General features: G+C 46.5%; 1 protein-coding gene across 2 annotated transcripts in view; it reads left to right on the top strand.

Annotated features, from left to right (window-relative positions):
* LOC147666012 (uncharacterized) overlaps nucleotides 1–20,897 on the top strand; it is a 59,631-nt gene extending 38,734 nt beyond the window's left edge. For both annotated transcript variants that reach the window (XM_086949324.1, XM_086949325.1), the window contains exons 2-4: nucleotides 15,600–15,671; nucleotides 16,331–16,383; nucleotides 16,906–20,897. In XM_086949324.1, the coding sequence (XP_086805450.1) occupies nucleotides 18,003–19,478 (1,476 nt within the window). In that variant the 5' untranslated portion in view covers nucleotides 15,600–15,671; nucleotides 16,331–16,383; nucleotides 16,906–18,002 and the 3' untranslated portion in view covers nucleotides 19,479–20,897. The remainder of the gene's footprint in view (nucleotides 1–15,599; nucleotides 15,672–16,330; nucleotides 16,384–16,905) is intronic.
* Nucleotides 20,898–22,798: the final 1,901 nt, after the last annotated feature.

The raw sequence follows: 22,798 nt of genomic DNA, 5'->3' as shown, positions 1-22,798 counted from the left end.
TAACACTCTTGTCTGACAATGGTGTTCAGTTCACATCCTTAGTCATGGAAGAGTTTCTAAGCTCCAGGGGGATCAAGAATAAGAACGCGGCCCTGTACCATCTACAAAGCAATAGTGTGGTGGAAAGGTTTGTCAACGTTATTAAAGAGACTATGCAACAAGCTGTTGCCTGTGGTGAAAGTTGGGACTGGGCCATTGTTGGACTTGGCCCTTCTGGCAGGTATACCCCTAAACTTTTTGCTTTTAATTGTGACCTTGTGTTAGATTTTTTTGGCTTCTGCGCACTTTCACTGTGTCCCAGTGTAAAGTGCGTGCGCACTCTTGAGTGCGTGTGGTGAGATTGGCCTGCCCTCCCATAGGAATGCAAGGGGAATGTGTGTTTCCATGTTAGTTCCTGATGTATGGGGAGTGTAGGGTCGAGTTGATATGTGCGGACTCGTGTGATCAACTAGAAGTTGGCAGGTCTGTGTAATAAAGATGAATTGACTGTCTGGCTTGTGATTGGCTGGCTCCAGGAGTCGGGATGGGTCTGCACCGGTGGTGAATAGAGAGATTGACAGCCAGATGGGTGGGAGGAGTGCACCTGGGACCTGAATAGGGCTGGGCCTTCCCTACACAATGCTGGCTTCGCCCCCTGTGGTGCGACTGATGTCCCTAGCCTGACTAGTGAATGGGGAGAGGGGCTGAGCACAACAAAGTGCTCCAAAACCAGCTGCGTCTGATTTTCCCTTAACCCTGCAGCCTCAGACAAAGGAGTTATGTGTATAAAAAGGGGCTGTGACCCCATGTAAAATGCCCTGGACTTTTGTGCACCTCAAGCGCCTGGGTGCGCTGTGCCTTTATTTCTTTACATAACAACAAGGGGTGGTGATGGACAGAGTTTCTGAATTAAGCAGAATACTCTCACCCAGTCAAGAGATCAGGGCTAGATCCAACACCGTTTTTTAGCTCACTGCACCATCCCAGCTCAGAACCTGGCTATATGCAAATTAGTCTTTTCCTGTCCCAGTGCATGATGGGAACAGGGCAAACCAAACTACCAAGCCAATTCTTACACTGGGAAGGAAACAAGCTACCGAGGACCGGTTTCTGGCATTTCAGCCGTCGTCGGCCCGGCTTGCTGGAATCCTGATGGTGCAATGAGCAAGGGACTCACATCTGAGTATACCCTTCCACGCTTAGGGTGGACAAAATATTTAACAACAAGGGGTGGTGATGGACAGAGTTTCTGAATTAAGCAGAATACTCTCACCCAGTCAAGAGATCAGGGCTAGATCCAACACCGTTTTTTAGCTCACTGCACCATCCCAGCTCAGAACCTGGCTATATGCAAATTAGTCTGTTCCTGTCCCAGTGCATGATGGGAACAGGGCAAACCAAACTACCAAGCCAATTCTTACACTGGGAAGGAAACAAGCTGCCGGGGACCGGTTTCTGGCATTTCAGCCGTCGTCGGCCCGGCTTGCTTGAATCCTGATGGTGCAATGAGCAAGGGACTCGCATCTGAGTATACCCTTCCACGCTTAGGGTGGACAAAATATTTAACAACAAGGGGTGGTGATGGACAGAGTTTCTGAAATAAGCAGAATACTCTCACCCAGTCAAGAGATCAGGGCTAGATCCAACACCATTTTTTAGCTCACTGCACCATCCCAGCTCAGAACCTGGCTATATGCAAATTAGTCTGTTCCTGTCCCAGTGCATGATGGGAACAGGGCAAACCAAACTACCAAACTCACTGCACCATCAGGATTCAAGCAAGCCGGGCCGACGACGGCTGAAATGCCAGAAACCGGTCCCCGGAAGCTTGTCTCCTTTATGGTGAAGAATTGGCTTGGTAGTTTGGTCTGCCCTGTTCCCATGATGTACTGGGCCAGGGACAGACTAATTTGCATATAGCCAGGTTCTGAGCTGGGATGGTGCAGTGAGCTAAATAACGGTGATGGATCAAGCCCTGATCTTTGGACTGGGTAAGAGTGGTCGGCTTAATTCAGACACTCTGTTCATCACCACCCCCTTTTCTGAATCGTTTTTGGCCACTATAGGTGTGGCAGGGTATACTCAGACATGAGTCCCTTGCTCACTGCACCATCAGGATTCAAGCAAGCCGGGCTGACGACGGCTGAAATGCCAGAAACCGGTCCCCGGAAGCTTGTCTCCTTTCTGGTGAAGAATTGGCTTGGTAGTTTGGTCTGCCCTGTTCCCATGATGCACCGGGCCAGGGACAGACTAATTTGCATATAGCCAGGTTCTGAGCTGGGATGGTGCAGTGAGCTAAATAACGGTGATGGATCAAGCCCTGATCTTTGGACTGGGTAAGAGTGGTCTGCTTAATTCAGACACTCTGTTCATCACCACCCCCTTTTCTGAATCGTTTATTTCTTTACAGCGCTTTGTTTTCCTCCAGGGAGTGCTTCTGCTTTTTACTGCAGCACGGAGCTGAGATCGTCCTGCAGAGGGAGTCCCCGGCATGGGGACCACCTGCCTTTGTGACGTCTTGTGCCCCTGATGGGTGCCCACCCTGCCAGAGACTTGGCGCTTGTTTGCGGGTGCCACACTGCTTCCTGTGTCTCAAGCGGGTGCCTACCCCACGTGGGTGGTGACTGGCAGCTTAATTACGGCGCGGGAGTCCACCCCATCTCGCCAGCCGCATCGGAGATAGACCAGGATTCCTCCGTGCATCTGTTGATTTGAAATCCCTAGCGGGTGCCCACTCCACCAGGGACTTTTGCCTCTAAACTGGAGCCTACCCCATATCTTGCCAAGGGACTCACCGCCGCAGCCCGGGGCCTCATCGAGAGGGCCACACCGCCATCGGCTAGGGCGCCCCATAGCCTGAAGGTTCGTCTCCCGGGCCGCGCTGCCATTGGTTCAAGTGCCCCGGAGCCTAGAGGCTCGTCTGAAGGGCCGTGCAGTGATTGGTTGCCCAGCCAGCCTCAACCTCGAGCCAGGGGGTGCTTCCCCTAGGTGAGGCTGCACCGCCTGGGACCCGCGGCGGAAACTGAGAGACCTGAGAGCCCCCACGGAGTCCGGGAGGCTCTCACGGACACCGCCTGCAGCCCCGCAGAACCGCCGCAGGAAGGAGAAGGGAAGCCAGCGGAGACGCCACCTCCCAACAGCCGGTGAGTGCGGGCGTCTCGGCGAGTCGCTCCTCTGCTAAAGGATGCATTTGTTTAGAGCCCACTAAGCTCCACCTGATTTCGGGGCATTGTTTTAGTTAGAGCCCGAGAGGCTCCTGGGGGCATTGTGGTTTCGAGACTGAAAAGCTCCACCGTGACTTGGGCACACTCTTTGTTTTAGAGCCCACGTGGCTCCAACGTGACCCGGGCACATTTTGTTTCAGAGCCCAAGAGGCTCCAACGTGTTGGGGCCCCGTTCATTTCGAGCCCACGAGGCTCCAGCGAGCATTTTGTATTCAGAGCCCACGAGGCCCCACGTTGTATTAGGGGGCATTTTGGAGCTTAGAGCCTGCGTGGCTCCCACGTCGTGTTTGGTCGCATTCCTATATTCAGAGCCCCAGAGGAGAGCCAGGCTCAGTTCACCAGCTGCCCAGCACTTAGTGGGCAGCTGCATCGTTTAGGCCTTGTGCAATCTTCTTTGGCTGCCTGCGCAGCCAGCCCAGACATTCTGGACATTGGGCCTGTGAACCCCTGAGAGGCCAAGCTGGCCTGGGGTTAGATATATGATTTTCTGCGCAAATGTGTGATTACTTACCTACTGTGATTTCTGCATAATATGCAATGCTTTTTGCCTATACCCCTAAATGTATTTTTATGCCTAGGAGGTTGTTTTACCTAGTATAGTTATACTAGTGAATTCATGGTGCCCTGCGTGATATATGCCTACGGTGGTTAGGGTTGCGTAGTGTGTACGTACCTTTTACCAGTGTTTACTGGTTGTGTGCTACATGTGCTATTTGGTGCTACAATTATTCTATGTTCTAAGTGTTATTCCTACAAAGTGCTATTTCTACCAAGTGCTAGTTCTAAAAGTTCTTATTCCTGACAGTGGTCCACGTGGCCCTGTCCCGTGTATATAATCCCCTGTAAATTCTGCCCGTGCCAGTTGGCACATTGTAAATTGTGTGTTTATTATCTAATGTGTTTGGTATATTACAAAGGCTATTTTTATATATAACCTTGTGTCGAGTTTCCTTTGTGGTGGGCCTTGGGTGTTGTTGCTGGGTGCACGCGCAAACGCTTCACACATTGCCTCCGGGATAAGCCTGACTGCTCGTGCCAAGCTACCAAGGGGGTGAGCAGGGGTTATCTTTGGAGGGTGACTTCCTTGACCTGCAGCCATGAGGAAGAAGGTTCGCGAGTATAGGTACACTTCTTGATCGTCCACTGTTGAAACTCCCTTTCGTTTATTTAAAGGAAGGGTCCCCAACACGGAGGTCACTCGGTTGTGGGTAACGACCAAAAGAACCTTAGTGGATAAAAAGGTGAGCAGCATGGAGGGCTGGAAAGAGAGAAAGGGGTGATGAAAAAAAGAAGGATCTTGTATGATAAAAGGATGGCTGTGAAGAGAACAGTGGTCGACGTGGGAGACTAGGGCAAGATTAAGTCTCCCAGGAAAGGCGGAGGCAGATCCAAATTCATTCTTCCATTTAATGTTATCAAGGTTTTCAAAATTGCAATAAAGACCAGGGACCATAGAATTTGGAATTTAAGTTGCGTGGCAAAGTGTCAGGCTAGTGCTAGTTTTGATACTAGCACCGCAACTGGTGGGCCTGATTCGGGCTCTGAGGTGGAAGAGCCTGTTGCATGAGAAAGGGGCTCTGGACCATTTTACTTGAAAGGTATTCCCCGACGTTTGCACGATTGTGTTTCTTAAAGTGAGCGCTTTTCCATTTGCCATGCACCCCAGTTTTCTCTTTGCCTATGAAATCGCTTTGTTGAGTTCTTCAAAGATCGTAACTGCATTCTCTATTATGTTCTCAGCATTCTTTGCATTCATAGTTAAGTTTCCTTTTATTTTCTTTAAGTTTAGAATGTGTAAGGGGGGAGTAGGGGTGACGTCCTGTGTCATGATACTCTGGAATGTGGGGATGGTTGCTAGGTGGTGGCTGGAATAGAGACATTTGTCGGTCAGTCTTAGCTTGATGATGGATGGGGTCTCTGTAGCTGTGATACTTAAATAAACCTTTCTTGACTTCCACTGTATGTTCTACTCTGCTTTCTGGAGGGACACACTTCCACAGAAGTCCATGTTAATTCTAGAAGCGCACAACCCACTGAGCATTCCTGCAGGTGTGGTACTTGATGGCAAAAGTTTATTGTCAGCGATTTATGCCATAATGCCTAAAACATTAATATTTACAGCACATAATAAAACAATCACAATTTGTATTCACTTAAAACAACTTAAGCACAGTTGATATAAATACTACACCTTGTGCATCGTCCATGATCTGACGTTAAGTGCAAGTGCAAACGGATGACGTACATCACTATTAAAACCAATCAATTAGATAGAGCGGTCATTAGATCTTACAAAACGTACCAGCTCACAAGCGCGTACCTAGGTGCAGATACCGGCATCTCCGTCTGCTCGTTGCCTACTCAGAGCAAGTAAACCTGCTAGGAAGCCTGAAAGCTATCTTATAAACAACAGAAATAAAAGAAGAGCACAAGCTTGTGGCGCAGACGTTACATAGTATGGTAGAAAAGCGAGATTGACCAAATAATGACAGTTTTGCTGACAGCCCAATGGAAATTAACCCTCAGATATGCGCCAATAGACGGCCAACACCTAAGCGAGTATTTTATAAAGTGCAGGTGCAAATAGAAATGTGCAACAATACCTCTCGATGCTCTGTTCAGTCAATAAGGGGCTCCAGGTCGTCCATAGTGCCCTAGTGCCTTTAATGCCGGAGTTGAGCCACGCTCCATTTTATGAGGGCAGATATGTCAAAGAACAACCACAGCCCCCAGAGACAAACCGAAAATGGTAAAACCATCACTACAGTTGGTTTATGGTTTGAACCCACTTCCTTCGCTGCTGTGTGTGGCAGGTCTGCATATACAAAGCAACTGCCTGGTAAATCTCCACACGATCAGTTCTATAACATAATGATAGTGCTGCACTGCAGCATCTCAGTTTACGTGCTAGCAAAAGGGGACGTAGGTAGTACCTTCGGATTTTATGCAACATATCATACAACAGCATAACACGCATAAATGACTCGGGTCCCCCTTATGTTCGGGGGCACGTGTCAGATCCGCCTCCAGGGGCTTTACCCGTGATTTAGTAAAGGCCCGTACCTAAGGAGTTCCTAATCTGAACATGAGATATAAAGCCATTTTCTTAGCAGGGAACGGCAAGTCCAAGAACGGCCCCCAGCGACGTTCACATGTTACTTTCTGGTAATTAGTCGGAAGGATGCCTCTCCCGGCTTCTTGCTTGCTCCACATGAATGACCAATATGTCTTTGTAACCAGTTCTAGGGTTGCCTTACTCATCAGTTCCAAGTTATTCTATTGCTCTACCCTACAAGTGGATGTTAAAATGTTCTTAACGTGCTTGAACCAGGGTAAACTATTATAGTTCCTGCATCATCGCAGTTCCTGCAGCTCCATTCTATATCAGGCAAGAGCTGGAGTCGGTCACACTCGCCCCCGGTGTCTTACGGGGTCGAGATCCTCCAGTGTGGTGAACCCCAGCTCAGCTGTTAATGCTGCCATTGGGGTACCAGGACCCAGGTTCAGTAAACTTCACAAGAAGATGTTTCCCAGTTTATGAAGAGCCTGAACTTTCGTATAATCTCACAGTTGGCACCAGAAGAACAAGCCACCCGTGCGTTTGTCTTGAATGCGTCCGTGCTCCTTTTATTGGTCTCTTGCTGCTTGAGTTAGCAAAATGTAGAATTGTGGCGTCAAGTTTGTTTCCAACTTCGCCAGATGAGTTTTCCAATATAAATGGTCTGCCGGGGTATGTGGGGAGCTTCCAGGGACACGTATTTCACACAGATTATGTACAACCTCAGAGCCTGGTCGATTCTACTTTGGCCTTTTCAGAATCCGGCCTGAAGTTTAGAGAGAATATTTTTCTCCTTTGTCCAGGTCTTGAGTCGTGACTGTAAGAGTTTCCTAAAGATTGCATCATTCTAGAATCGCACCAAGAGTCATTACGGTGTTAAATAACTCTGTTTAATGCCCTGAAGCACTGAATGTCTGAACTGGCCCTCCCTCCTCTCCTCTGAATCCATGCAATAACGCCTCGCGAAGGTGTGGAGGGAAGCCCATGTCACCGCACAGTAAATCTCAGCCACAGGAACACCCCTGACAAGTGCTGATGCGGAGGACTCTGCTCTGCGGGACTGAGCGCAGATTCCCTCAGTCAGTTCCTTTTTGATGCACAAGATGATACAATGAGATAAGGTCCACTTCTGGGCAGAGGTGCCCTTCTTGCAGCCTCTACAGTCGGCCAATATAAATGTAGACTTCCTTTTGGGGCTCTTACTGATGTAATGTCGCCTCCTCTGGGGGTAGAAGGTGGGAAGGGTGACAGATCGCCTCAGATGGAAAGAGGTCACTCCTTGGGAAGGAGAGGCGATGTAGTTCTGAGGAATAATTCCTCCAGGAAGAAGAATGTGAAGGGCGGCCACACGCTCAGTGCCTGTAACTCACTGATGCGCCGCAACAAAGTGATGCTATAAAGAGTACAAAGGTATAGCCAAACTGCTAGACGAGGAACCTGGGGGAACAGCAGATAACAAGCAACAACGCTTCACTGTAGAGTGATTTCTGAAAAATACCAAGAGCGGTCCATTAACCAGAAATGTACAGTTTTAACATTTGCTGACATGACGTGGACAGTATGGAAAATACAGTTCAAAAGCAAAGATAGAACAATCACACTTGATTAAATCTATTCACAGAATTTAGCAAATGAAATCAGCAAGAATCATGAAATAAAGTGCGCAAGAAGTGAACAGCTGCTCATGTGAATAAAGAAGTGAGGGGTGCACCGAGACAAAGTGAAGACGTATGACTCGACTCCTCGAGTTACTTCCAGGCGCTATAGACACTCCATTTCCTTCTATGGTTTGTAAACTGTCTTAGTTCATAATAAGTCTACAGCGAACCATTGTTGTTTGTTGTATATCATCAAAATAATAACCACAAAAAACGGTGTACAGGATCAGTAACCATAGCTGGTAATTATGGAGGGGCTCAGAAATGTGAAAACAAGTCCATTGACGCATAAGCAATGGAATAGGTGCAAAGATATGTGCCAGTCCCCTCAAATATCTATGATTGGAGATTGCATGAGGCATGCTGGACAGGGAATCAAAGTATCCTTCGTCTACTGCTCAACTCTGCAGGACCAGCGACAGAGCACAATGGAAACCTTTTGAAAGGAGAGCCTTTGAAGGGTTCACGGTATGATCAACACGCCAGACGATGTATGATTTTTATCTTCCAGAAGAGACTGACTAGGTGGAGGGGCAACAAGCTGATAAAATTAGATCGACCACCTCCATTGGCAGCTGGAAGGAGCTCCAATGCCCCTTTCAAACTCCAGACATGAAGGTAGAGGCTCTGGAGACCGAGGTGCGGGTCCCGTCCCTCTCAATCTCCAGGCATGAAGGTGGAGGCTCTGGAGAACGAGGTGCCTTTCCTCCCCCTCTCGATCTCCAGACTTTCCAATTGGGAAAGAAGGTCCACTCGAGGCAGATGTGGCAGGTGGCACATGGAGAGGCGCAGGCAGGCCATGTACCACACCCTTCTGACCAGTGATGGGTGGTAAGAATTGCTTCAGAACAGTCATGGTGAATATTCCTGAGAGTGGGAGGGATTAAGGATATGGGAAGAAAGGTGTAGTGAAGCGGAAAACCCCACCTCAACCGAAATGTGTTCCCCAACATTTCCCACAGTGTAAACTGGAGGACACACAATTGTGGACAATGGGCGTTATCACAAGTTGCAAATCGGGGTCCCACAGGGCTAACATGTTCTACACCAGAATCCAAAAGGAGATGCCGTTCGTGCCTGGCAAGATGAAGCCAACTCAAGCTGAGAGCTGACCAGATGGTTGGCACCTAGCCAGGTCCCATGCTGGTGTACGTAGAACCCAGAGACTGGCACTTTTGCGGCGCCGGAACTTCACTTTTTTTAAGCTCCAGTGGCGCAATGTGCCACTGCATATTTATAAGGCCACGTGAAAACACTTTACATGGCTTTTCATGGCCTTATAAATATGTGCCCCTTTCACGCAGAGCACTGCATGAAACGGGTGATCCATAGTTGTTACTGTGGGTGGCATTAGGGAGGCACAACCAGAAGATGTATTTTTTATTACTCCTCGGGCTTTCCTTTTTCTATTTGTGCTGCATTCTGCTACACACCTATAGTAATAGGAAATCGTCTCTTGTGATTGACTTTGTGCAGGAACGTCTCCCTACAATCAATCAACCCTGCAACGCGGGCACCCTTGCCTTACACCTGCACTGGGGAAAAGGACAGGAATGCGCTGAATCACATAGATACGGTGCATTCCTACCCTTTTGTTCTGACATAGGACAGTGCAGCAAGATTCCTTGTGGTGCTGCCCTACCCAAAACCTCATAAATTAGGCCCAGAGTCTCTGGGATTCCTGACTGAGGAGGAGAGACCTGCAGCAGGACGGCGTTGGATTGACTGAATCCAGTCGAGCGTCAACTAGAAAAAGAAGAGATCACATTCTTTGGCCACATCTACACCGACACAAGATGTTTGGACGAAAGAGCCAGACCACCCGCAGGATCATGAGACCACCATGAGCCAGACCACCGGTAGGATCATGAGACCACCACGAGCCAGACCACCCGCAGGATCATGAGACCACCATGAGCCAGACCACCCGTAGGATCATGAGACCACCATGAGCCAGACCACCCATAGGATCATTAGACCACCATGAGCCAGACCAGATTACCCCCCTCCCGTAGGATCATGAGGCCACCATGAGCCAGACCTGATTACCCCCCCCCACCCGTAGGATCATGAGACCACCATAGCGTTTGAGCAAGAAGCAACAGCTAAGACGAAGACATTCGCTGTATCAGAAGTCCACAGAGATGGGTCGAGGAGATGTGGTCATGGGGTGACTCGCATGTATTCTCTTCCTCAAGCATTCTCTTTTTCGTGTTTTCTTTTCTTTCATTCTTCTCCTTCCTGTCTGATTTTCTTCCCCTCACCCCACCTGATGGCCCAAAATTCTTTCATTTGTCAAGCAAGCGGTAAGATGTAGATTAGAGCTTAGTTTGAGGTGGTGGTCGGAGGTGGGGCCCTTCAGCACTCTCTTTTTGGAAGCTGACACTTATTTTTCCTCATCAGACTTTTACCCATCAATCCATCCATCCATCTACCCATCCATCCACCCACACATCCATCCACTCACCCATCCATCCACCAACACACATCCATCCGCCCATCCACCCACCCATCCACCATCCATCCATCTACCCACCCATCCACCAACCCATCGATCCACCCACCCAACCATCCAACCACCCACTGACACTTCCATTCACACATCCATCCACCCATCCATCCATCCACCCACCGACACATCCATCCATCCACCCACCCATCCATCCACCCACCCAACCATCCATCCACTCACCCACACAGCCACTGACCCATCCATCTAACCATCCATCCATCTACTCATCCATCCACCCTGACACATCCATTTCACCCATCCACCCACCCACTGACACATCTGCCCACCCATCCATCCATCTCCACTTCTTTCCTCCATCTCTGACCGCCTTGGCAAAGTGGGCTCGGGCCCGGCCTTTTAGGGGCCCCTGATAGACCTGGCTCTGTTCTCCACACAGCCCTGCCCTGATGACCTTGAATGGTTTTTAAACACAGTTTGTTTTCATATATTTGTATTACAGGTGGGTGGCAGGGATTGTGTGCAGTGTCAGTGAGCTGCTGCTGGGTCATTGGACACACTTTAGAGTCTGGAGCAGTCTGATTGGATCAGGAACCCACAACTGGTCTGAGCAGGGGCCCAAAAATGTTTGGTCCAGGGCCCTCACAATCCTTAAGATATACCAGCCTCCCCCTCCTCTTCCTCTCTTTCCATCCATCTAATTTCTACCTCCCACCCCCAGAAGAAAAGCAGAGGAGCCCCTCCCAGAAGCAGAGGGGCCCCTCCTATAAGCAGAAGCAGAGGCGCCCCTCCCATATGGAGAAACATAGGGGCCCCTCCCATATGGAGAAGCAGAGGGGCCCCTCCTATAAGCAGAAGCAGAGGGGCCCCTCCCATATGGAGAAACATAGGGGCCCCTCCCATATGGAGAAGCAGAGGGGCCCCTCCTATCCTTCTACAGGGGTCCCCAGGGGGAGGCAGCAGCAGTCACCCATGGAAGGGATTATTCTGTCTTTATTTTAGGATCTTTATAAAGCGTGAACGAGGGGGGGGGGCCAAGGCGCCTCGGATTAAACATTTATTATCACAAGTTGTGACAAGAAGAGATACACACGGTATAACACCCCCAGAGGGACAGACATCAGGAGTGGGGTACAGTGGGGTGCAGTGTCAGCTGCACAAGACACGATCATCACCACAAGTCAGAAATACCCCAGAGATCTGCCCCCTCCGGAGAGGACATTTCATGGTTAAAAGTCACTTTTTGGGGACGGATCGTTGGGGGGGGGGCAGCAGCATCACCCGAACCAGGCCCCGGGGCTGAAAGATGGAAATGGATCAGGACATTTCCCTCATTCTGAGTGATGAACACGTGCCTCGTGTGTAGCGCCTCGTGTCTGGTGTGTGGTATTAAAGCGCCACGGTCCGAACCACAGTCCTGCCACCGGGGGGCGCCTCTGGGCAGGTCCTGGGGAGCAGTGTCTCTCTTCGGGGCCTGTGGATAGCGTCCCGAGGCTCAGGGCGGAGTCAGAGGCGCTGTATGGTGTGGAATGAACTCTGGGCTCCTCTGTCCTTAATGAGAATCCTTCACTGAGAGGCCTGTCCAGGGGTCAGAGGAAATGAGGCCTGTCCAGGGGGACAGAGGAGGAGAGGCCTGTCCAGAGGAGGGGCAGATGAGTTGAGGCCTGTCCAGGGGGGCAGAGGAGGAGAGGCCTGTCCAGGGATGCAGAGGAGGTGAGGACTGTCCATAGGTGCAGAGGAGGTGAGGCCTGTCCAGGGGTCAGAAGAGGTGAGGCCTGTCCAGGGGTGCAGAAGAAGTGAGGCCTGTCCAGCGGTCAGAGGAGGTGAGGCCTGTCAGGGGTCAGAGGAGGTGAGACCTGTCCAGGGGTGCAGAGGAGGTGAGGCCTGTCCAGGGGTCCGAGGAGGTGAGGCCTCTCCATGGGTCAGAGGAGGTGAGGCCTGTCCAGTGGTGCAGAGGAAGTGAGGCCTGTCCAGGGGTGCAGAAGAGGTGAGGCCTGTCCAGGGGTGCAGAGGGGGTGAGGCCTGTCCAGGGGTGCAGAGGGGGTGAGGCCTGTCCAGGGATGCAGAGGGGGTGAGGCCTGTCCAGGGGTGCAGAGGAAGTGAGGCCTCTCCAGGGGTGCAGATGAGGTGAGGCCTGTCCTGTGTTTGGGTGGTTCATAGAAGGTGGGCCTGTCCAGGAGGGATGCAGTGGAGATGAGGCATGTTCGTCCAGGCGGGGTGGTCGAGAGCTGAGTTTAAGTTTGTTAATTGTTGTCCCAAGAGATTTGTGGAATGAGTGTAAGTTGCATGTAAACTGGCCAATTGAAGAGCCACAGAGTGAAGCGCCTCAAAATACTTTATTATATATACAAGAAATTAATGCAGATTTACAGACAATATTGCAAGGTCGAAGACCGGGTAAAAGAGGGCGCATCTTTTAGCTATGCATCCAGATGTTAGTGCTTAATGTGAGGGGCTGCAGACTAATATTCTGGATGAGATTTTGTTGTAACCAAAGTACTCTAGTGACAATTGTATTACTAAGCATAAGATGTCAAAATAATAATAATGATGGCTCAGTCAAAAATTATCCAGAAGGGTGACAAAAGTGGTTCTCACCGATTGTATTCTCGTTTTGATTCTGGGTTTGTTGCTAGTGTGAATTTGGATATGCACGGCGTTGGTGTGCAGAGTAATGATGTTCAGTATGTGCAAGGAGGAAATGTTGTTCCTCTGGGTCAGGGCCGGACTGAGAACCCAAACCAGGCCTGACAATTTTGACGGACCAGCTCCCTGCCTCTTTTGTTGCTGGGGGCGATATAGCAGCACCACAGCAAAACCGCCCCCAGTAAGAAATATGTTTCCCAGCATTGAAGAATGGGCCCCCACTCTTTCAGCCTCCCGGGGAACCACTAGAAGCCCGTTGCGGCCAGTCCGGCCCTGCTCAGGATATAGGTTTTACTGACAGTGGCAATTTAAATACTTCAAACACTAATAATGTGCAGAATAAGACATGATCCTTGCGATGTTTGCAGGAACCTGGGAAAATGGAACATGAATCAGATGGCACAGAATGGGATGTCACAGTCAGTGGTCCCAGCCCAACTGGCCTGTGTGCCGAGCATGCAGAATCAAAGGCAGATAATTGGAACATGCCTTCAGTCCCGATGGCCCCACAGCCCAGTGCAGAATAGAACGCTAAATTTTAAACAAATGTAAGATTTCAACAACATCCTTTAGTGAGTAATAAGGATTTTCCACAACTTGCATCTACACTAGGAGTTTCTACTGGACTGAATCAGACACAATGACAGTGCCTGAGATGGAAGAAGGATTGCGTGCTTGGTGCAGTCCTTGAGGTCACCCAGAGGGCCCTTTTGTAGAATAAGTAAATGGGAATCCAGCATCTCTTTTAATCAATAAATGTGCCTCCCGTTCCACAGTCAGACTGACGGGAGCTCCCAACCCACCCCTCTTGGGAAACAAGTCCAATTTGTAGGCATTTCTAATAAACAACTAATAAGCTGTCAGCAAATGTTCCCATACAAATTGGGTCATTGATGAATGGCCACAAACTTAAACTGTGATTAAGATCCAGTTATTATGTTAGGGAATAACCTTGTAAAATGATTGGTGGCTTTTAGGTGAAGAGTCACAATTCATTATTCATTTTGTGGGTGTGGTTTATTAAATTACATTTTGTTGTGCCATGTTTTCATGAACATTCATTGATTGCTGTCATTTTTACCTCATCATGAACCATGTTAATAATGTGTTCTCTCTGTCTAAAAACTTAAGAACGTTTCCTTGATTTTTAACTAAGCAGGTTCTAGTCAGTTTGCTATTTGATATTATAAAAAAAGTTTTCTTGTTTCTTAGCACACATTTGTTGTGGTGGTTTGTCTATTGACTTTACAGCTAGAGCTATTTCTGAGTCTGTCTTTTGATATACTTTAGAGGTTAACTTTATGTGATCCTCCTGCAAATATTATGATCATTATTTCTCTGATTGAGTAACCATGTTTATGCCTTCAGTAATAATTTGAAACCTTTAATATAGCTTTGTAGCTTGTTGTAGCTCCAAAGGCAAGTGTCTTTACCAAGGGAACGGTCCTTTAATGGGCAGTATTGCCTGCCACAGCTGACTATAAGGTCATTACACTTTTTGACCTATGAGGGCAGAATGTGTTACTTAATAAAACAACGGTGTCCCAGAGACCCAGGGGGTTGAAACTCCTCCGGTACTCCGAACTGCTGTAAGCGTGAATGTTGAACAGTTAACAGCCGCATGCAGGACCACAGGGGTTAATTGTTGAGCAATCACAACAATCGCTGTGAAAGGAGGCTGAAGTCAGCCCCTGGTTTTCCCTGGGCTTGGCTAAACTGCTTTTCATCATTCAGGTGAGTCGGGAGATACGGGAGATGAGCAGAACCCCCCCTCCTTCCGAGATGCCAGTGACACTGCGAGCTACGGGAGGAGGAAGGGGGGAGGCTCCTGTGTGTCCTGCTGCAGGCTCTATCTTCTGCCTTCTCCTGTCCAATCCATATATTTCAGAGAGGCAGAGGCTGTGTATTAGGACATTGTAATGTTGAGAACAGCGGGCCTATATCAGGTTGTATAGGCTGCTGCTGCTTTGTTGTCTTCAATGGAGATCTAAACATTTCAATGTTCCAAGCTTTGTCTCGTGAAAGATTTATTTATGCTGACCCTCCGCATCATCCCTTCAGATAAGTTATAGATAAAAAGCGCCAACACATTGATGCTTTGTTACTTCCATTGCTTGGCATTCAAACTCTGCATCAGTTTGACCTTGAATTGCAGTTGCTCAGAGAGCATGGTTTGTATAAATATAAGAGTCTGGTTGATTTATGAAGTGTGGGCAGAATTATGTTCAAGGACTTTAACATACCTTTGCCAACCAGATTGTTTTGATTTGCAAGTTTCATGGTCTGTAAATGGAAAGATGGGGGTTATGAAGAAGTGGACTGTGTTGTTGGGGTTTGTTCTCTGAGACTGTGGGTGCACTCCACATTCACAGAGACCTTTTCCAGCAAGGGATCATGGTTCTTGGTGAACCAAAAAAGTATTTATTCATACCCATATTTGCTTCACAATGGCCTCCAGAGAACAAGAGATTCTTTTGTATTGTAAGTTCAGGATGGTTATTTGTAAAATGTGATGAAGTGTGATAGTCGTCTGATGCAAAACTATTTCTTTACTTCCTTTCAAGGTATTCTGGGATGACCAGGCAGTGCAGCGTGGCTGCCACCCTTGGAGGAACAAAATATAATATAACTGTCAGGTAAGGATTCCTATAACTCTTAAGTTTCCTTTTCCCCTGTTTCTTCTTTCTCTATTCCCTTTCTTGATCTCAGTCTTTTTTTTTGTCTCTTCAGCTTCAACATTTGACTCCCTCTGTACACTATTCTTGTTGTTATCAAATTTCTGATAATAATATGATGGAGCCACATTCCTCCTGGAAATGTTGGGGGTGTAGTGCAGGTCCGATTCCTTTTTAGGTCGGTTTTGCCCAGCAGTTCCTTAACTATTGGCACATTTGTCTCCTCCTCTACACCAAGTGATACTCTCCCCCCTCTGACTGTTCTTTCGGCGTCTTTTCTCTCTTGATCTAACTTCCATCTCTTTATGTCCTCCTAAACTATCCTTTTCTGTCTTATCTACTACAAGCAAAAGACACAGTATATGTGTGTGAAGACACATGCACACAGGGCTTGCTTTAGGGTGATGCAACCGGTGGAGCTGCACCTAGTGCTGACCTTGGGGGCACTGCCTTTAGAATTAACCTATGGGTTTACAAGCATCTGCTGCACAGTTTCCTGCGCAGGAACATGTGGTGAGAGTGGAAGATAGCCTTTTATCTCTTTCTTCTGTTTTGTGTTTTTCTTTTCTAGACCCTTATTTGTTTCCTTTACTGTTGTGCTGTTTTTTTCTCTTTTTCAGGTGTTGCAGTGCCTGGGTCCTGTCGGAGGAGTGTGATGAGTTCTGGGAACCAAGTAAGTCCTTATCATCCGCACAATTTGAAATAGTGAATTCCACTGAGCTAACTGGACACAGCGTCAGTCTACAGTGGCATTTAAAGCAGTGATTACAACAAAGCGAATTCCTTTGTTCAATAAAATGTCCCTTCCTAGATCACTGGAAAAAGGAATAGATTAACAGTCTAGGTGGGCAGGAGATAATTCATTAAAAGTATTAGAAATATCTCATTGTGATGCAAGCTTTTGCCACAGAAATTGTAAATTGATAGTGTTGGCTGCTGCTGAGAATCTGTGTCACAATATATGTGCAACTTGTGTTTCTTTCTTAAATAGTAATTACGTTTTCTCTCACATCCATGAGCTCCAGTGATCCGAAGCTCCCGATTTACAGTGTCCCCGAGCTGTTTCACCACTATCAGAAATGATACTCAACTGATTTCCTGGCTTGTTTTTGTCAGTATATTCTTTGTGCAAAGTATAAGGTCATAAATATTTTTTCTTTGTGTTCATTTACAATTTCTGACTCCGTTTCTACAGGTGACTGAAGCATGAACAGAAAAAAGAAGGTTTAAATTTAGAGAAACACAAGGAAAGTTAAAACATTCTTGAGCTCTTGAGAAGAAACACATTCTATGTACCAGGAATGGTGAGGATGTTGGAGCGGAAGAAACTGGTGAATGTGAAAGTTGTCTAATCCCTAAAGGAAAATGACCATAAATGTTTACCAAGTGTCAGTAACTGAGATTGAGGAGAACATTGGCCACAATTGATGCCCACGCAGTGCGCATGGGAATACTCAGTGTTGTAAATTCTGTTTGATGGTTTATGAGAAATACTTTGGAGACGTAAACCCTCCACAACAGATCAGCATCCGTAGACGTGTTGTGATGTGACAGAACCGTCAAAAAGACTAATATCCTCGGTTTACAAGAGCAGGCTTTTGTCTCTGTCTCCTGAAGATGAGAGGAGAGAAAAGGTTGTTTAAAAGAAAGTCATTGTAAATACGCTTTCTCAGATGTCAATTCACCAAAGATGCTGGCTTACCATTTCCAATATAGGAAGATTTTCCCCCACCAACTCTGTCTCTTGAGGTTGATCCGAGGGGTTTCAAAGGGTCCTGTAACTCCAAAGTGGATCATGTACCTGTCTTAGTCACTGAGCAAAAAAAAGCATATACTGACAGAAAGTATAAAAGGGGCCAGTGTTACGCTGTTGATAATTCATAACCCACCCTGGCAAGCCCTAAGCATCTGTCATTACTTGTATGAAAAAACATACCTAACAGTCAAACACTAAAGGCCAAAGACCTTATCAGTGCTTTTAAAACTCCTAAATCAAATGTGATAAACTAGAATCACTAAATGAGACTAATTAAACTTGAGAGAACTCACCCGGCATAACTTGGAGAACATGAATCCATGAGGGGCCTCTTAATCAATACAAGGGGCTCCTCAGTGAAAGTTAATAAGACAAGTTAGATAGGTGCCTTTAAAGGTAGGAAAATGATCTCCAGGTAAAAACTATCATTAGTTAAAATACATATGTTAAGAAGAGCATCTGAAATGTATTTTAGAAGTTAATGCTGAGTTGTAACATAAACAAGTACACAATCAGAAATCAAATTTAGTCTTAAGATGGCATGTACCCAGGAACAAACCCAACTTGGAGAAACAAACAACTCTAATAAGAGCAATGAATGTGAGAACAGCTTTAGTCATCAATCCCACCTCACTAAACATGAGAAAACTATCGTTGGACGAAAACCCTATCAGTGTCCCGAATGCCAGAAAGTCTTCAATCACAAATCCAGCCTTACGGTACATGAAAGAATCCACACTGAGCTTAAACCGTATCAGTGCTCTGAATGCTGTAAAAGCTTCAGTGCCAAATCCAATCTCACTTCACATGAAAGAAACCACACTGGGCATAAACCGTGCTCCACATGTCAAAAAAGCTTCAGTTTTAGTTGCAGTCTGATTCACCATCAGGGAACTCACACTGGCCAAAAACCTTATCAGTGCTCTGAGTGCCGGAAAAGCTTCAGTCGGAAAATAACTCTCACTCACCATGAGAGAACTCACACTGGGCAAAAACCTTATCAGTGCTCTGAATGCTGTAAAAGCTTCAGTCATAAATCCAGCCTTACTGCACATGAAAGGACCCACACTGGAAAAAAACCTTACCAGTGCTCTGAGTGCCGGAAAGGATTCAGTCAGAGATCCAGTTTAATTGAACATGAGAGAACTCACACTGGGCAAAAACCTTATCAGTGCTCTGAATGCTGTAAAAGCTTCAGTCATAAATCCAGCCTTACTGCACATGAAAGGACCCACACTGGACAAAAACCTTATCAGTGCTCTGAATGCTGTAAAAGCTTCAGTTATAAATCCAGCCTTACTGCACATGAAAGAACCCACACTGGGCAGAAACCGTATCAGTGTTCTGAATGCCAAAAAGGTTTCTATCACAAATCCGGTTTAACTCAACATGAGAGAATCCATACTGGGCTCAAACCCTATCACTGCTCTAAATGCCAGAAAAGCTTCAGTCGGAAACATTTTCTCACTCACCATGAGAGAACTCACACTGGGCAAAAACCGTATCAGTGCTCTGAATGCTGTAAAAGCTTCAGTCAAAAATCCAGCCTTACTGCACATGAAAGGACCCACACTGGACAAAAACCTTATCAGTGCTCTGAATGCTGTAAAAGCTTCAGTCAGAAACACAACCTTACTGTACATGAAACAACCCACACTGGGCATAAACGGTATCAGTGTTCTGAATGCCAAAAAGGTTTCTATCACAAATTCGGTTTAACTCTACATGAGAGAATCCATACTGGGCTCAAACAGTATCAGTGTTCTGAATGTCAGAAAAGCTTCAGTCTGAAAAAGACTCTCACTAGACATGAGAGAACTCACACTGGGGAAAAACCTTATCAGTGCTCTGAATGCCAAAAAAGCTTTGGTCAGAAATCCAACCTTACTGTGCATGAAAGGACCCACACTGGGCATAAACCATATCAGTGCCCTGAATGCCACAAAAGCTTCAGATTGAAATCAACTCTCACTAGACATGAGAGAACTCACACTGGGGAAAAACTTTCTTAGCTCTTTGAATGCTGGAAAAGTTTCAGTCGGAAATCTGGTCCCACTCAACCTGTGAGAACTTACCTGGAAAAATCCTTGTAATTGTTCTAAATGCCAGGAAAGGGTCTGCTGGAGATTCAGTTTCATTCAACAAGAGAGAACCCACAATGTGAAAGAAAATGACCCGTGCTCTCAATGTGACAAAAACTTCAGCTGTAAATGTAACTTTCCACATAAGAGAGACAATGTGGGAGAATAAAAGGTGCTCACTGTCAACCCTGAGGAGGAGCTTTCAGCATTGCAAAACATTTACATGAAGCAGCCACAAAGACATCAATCCATTGATTGTCCAACAAACTGTCTACTGAGAACAGCGCACAGCGAGGGATGGAAATGCTTGAATTAACCTCATTCTTTTGTAACTATTTGTAGCCTCATTCCATTCAGTGTGTTTTGTTCCCTGAGTGTTTATAAGCAGTGGCTCTGACCCACAAAGGCCATTCGATCCTGAACTTTGAGCCCACGCTGCTAGGATCTGGAATGCAAGTAACTTCAAACTGTTTCCAGTGTTAACGAGCCTCACCAGGGGGCTGCAGCAGAAGTCCCGTTGTCGTAGGTCTCTATGGGACCAATATCTGTTCATGTCTGTACCACGTAGGGCTGATCATTGAGAAAAACTAAAGGTGATGGGTGGACTGGTAGTTAATCTTGGCAACATCCCGCCACAACATTTTCTATTCTCCGTGCCACTAAAGACAAGGCCAACCATATGCAAACCATTCGTGGCCCCACCCTAAATAGTCCTAATGATTTCTGTTCCAATGGGACATGGCCTCGTATTACAAAGATCCACATGAGTGGCCTCTTTCCATCTTCTTTTTGTTTCAAATAGAACCTGCTATCCCTTTAACCATGCCTCAGGCCTGCCACGTTCCATGCGTTGGCTCTTATCATCAACCTTGAACCATCTCCATAACTTGGCAGCTGTTGTAATTGCTTGAAGTTTCACACATTTTGATGGCCGTGGATTCAGGTTCAACTTGATGACCCAACTCTACTCTGTGGGAATTTTGCACTTCAAGCCACTTCTGTGCAGCTCATCACCTTCTGAGACTGATTCAGCCAAAAACCTCGCATCAAATTCCAGTGTTAATCATCACCAGAGACTAAACTTATCTTTGCCCTCTCGAGCATAGCTACCGAAGTCAACTACAATTTTGTAGGTGACTTCCTGATTGATTCAGTGGATCTACTAGTTTTTTATTCATTTACCTTTTTGTTTGGTTTTGACAGTTGTTTTTGCTAATTAATGATCCTTACATCACAGCCCACCTTTAGATTTTGCTTCTGAATAATTATTAAATTTTCTTTTTGATCTAAACTTGGTTTGAATCTTAAAGTTCCTTGTCCATTTTTAATAAACTGTATTGAAATGTGTGACTTCCACTGTTTGGCTCTACCTACACACCATGCTCCTGTCGCGTTCTAATCTAGGACCCCGATCAATACTGTGACCTTATGCCCCTATACGGCTATAATCTATTTATTCCCCTATATTGGCATAAACGATCAAATGCAATATTCAGAAACTCGTCTCTGGCCTCACACGATCAGAGCCACATTTCAGAATCACTTCCTCTGCAGCTTCCTCTGCAGCTCATTAGAGCAAATGACACAGCAGAAGCCACTATCTAAGATTCCTAGATTACACTCCGAGTTCTTCAACAAGATAAAAACTCAGCAACCTGGGAAAGCCCCGCTTGCTATGTTTTGATTAGTAATAGAACTCTAATGAGCACTAAGAGACGATCACTTCCTAGTGACATCTTTATTGACGTCTTATGTCCAAAAACTTACGTCAAACCAGGCACCTTTCAGGTATAAATATTACCAATGTTGCCTTAAGCAAACACTGATGCTGATGCTATCGCTGCCTCAACGACATCGATGATAGCGATGGTGTGGTGAACATAGGAGCAGAACAGCTGTCCCCCTGCAGAGCCCAGCAGATACTAGCTGCCTACGGACGCTGCCCCTCCTCCTCTTCCTCGACGCGCTGAGAGAGACGCTGTCTTTTCTCCTGCCGAGAAATCCAGCTCTGGCGTTTCCAGCCCACTCTTGCGAGTGACTGGGATATCGAGTCCTGGAAGGAGATACAAGACCTCCAACATTCTTTTCCAGAGGTATGGTGTTGACTAAACCCTTAGAGAGAATTCTTGAAGCAAACCTTGGCAAAACCAACTTAACTAAAACTGCTACTTACTTACTCCCTCCCAAGTATTAGGCTTAGGTCAGGTACACTGGGGTAGGCGTAGTTAGAAGCACCAGTTGAGTACGTTAGCCTACTGTATATATGAATGAATATATGTTTTATTCATTTTAAACCATTGTATGGCTAAGAAACCATATCAATGTTTTTACAGTATTATTTCGCAATACTCATTTTACTGTACACACTTTTTATAATAACTAGTCTTGCAATTGTGGCAATTCATTTCTCTTGTATGAGAATAAAGACTGTTCAATAAATAATACCTTTTTATTGAAAACGCCTATCTCTCTATTCTCTGCACTTTGGTGAAAGTAATCTGCACAAAACTGACTGAGTAAAATAACTGTCTATTGTTTCACACGACTCTAGAGATTGACTCTTATTCTAAGGAGCAAAGTTGTCATGTTTATGCGGTTGTTAGAAAACTGAATCCCTTCTTGTCTGTACCAGGGAAGCTGATCACTTCCTATTCAGTCAAGAAAGTTTCCAGTGACCTCTGAGCTAGTTGGTAACAAACCCAATTAAGTTTAGCATAGTCAGTGGAGACCTGGAAGATCCGCACTTCTACGTCCATACTACTGTTTATGTTATTCCAATGCGCAGGGCCTATTGGGAAAATAGGAACTACACTACACTCCCATCTCTTCTAGTGCGGATGATAATGTGAGAACTGTAACAAGATCACAATCAAGGGCTGTATTGAGAAATAATTGTCTTCCAAGTCACACAGTAGTTTGTAGTTCTTTATTTGTCTTTTATATGTACATCCCCCCATTCCCTTCCAAGGTAGAGTATAGTTTGCGAAGCACGACTCTCTTGTGGCCCGCTCCCCAGATTAAGTTCATAAGAACAGAAACAGAGTCCAATGTCCTAAAGAAGCGCCAAGGCGGGTAAACTAGAGGTGTCGAAAATCAGTATAAATGTATTAACAGCATTTTTGCAACTTCCACTCTACCCATGGGTCGATAGTGGCAGGGAGCCCCAAAACGACAGGGAGCTGCTAACATTGGACATCACCTAAGTTGCCCAGTGTAAGTTCATCATCGGTGTGGTACGTTCACCCCTAAAT

The sequence above is a fragment of the Lissotriton vulgaris genome, unplaced genomic scaffold, assembly GCF_964263255.1.
Source record: "Lissotriton vulgaris unplaced genomic scaffold, aLisVul1.2 SCAFFOLD_1209, whole genome shotgun sequence".
In the NCBI taxonomy this organism is placed as follows: Eukaryota; Metazoa; Chordata; class Amphibia; order Caudata; family Salamandridae; genus Lissotriton; species Lissotriton vulgaris.
Note: the sequence above shows the minus strand (reverse complement) of the source record. Positions and strands in the feature narration are given on the sequence as shown.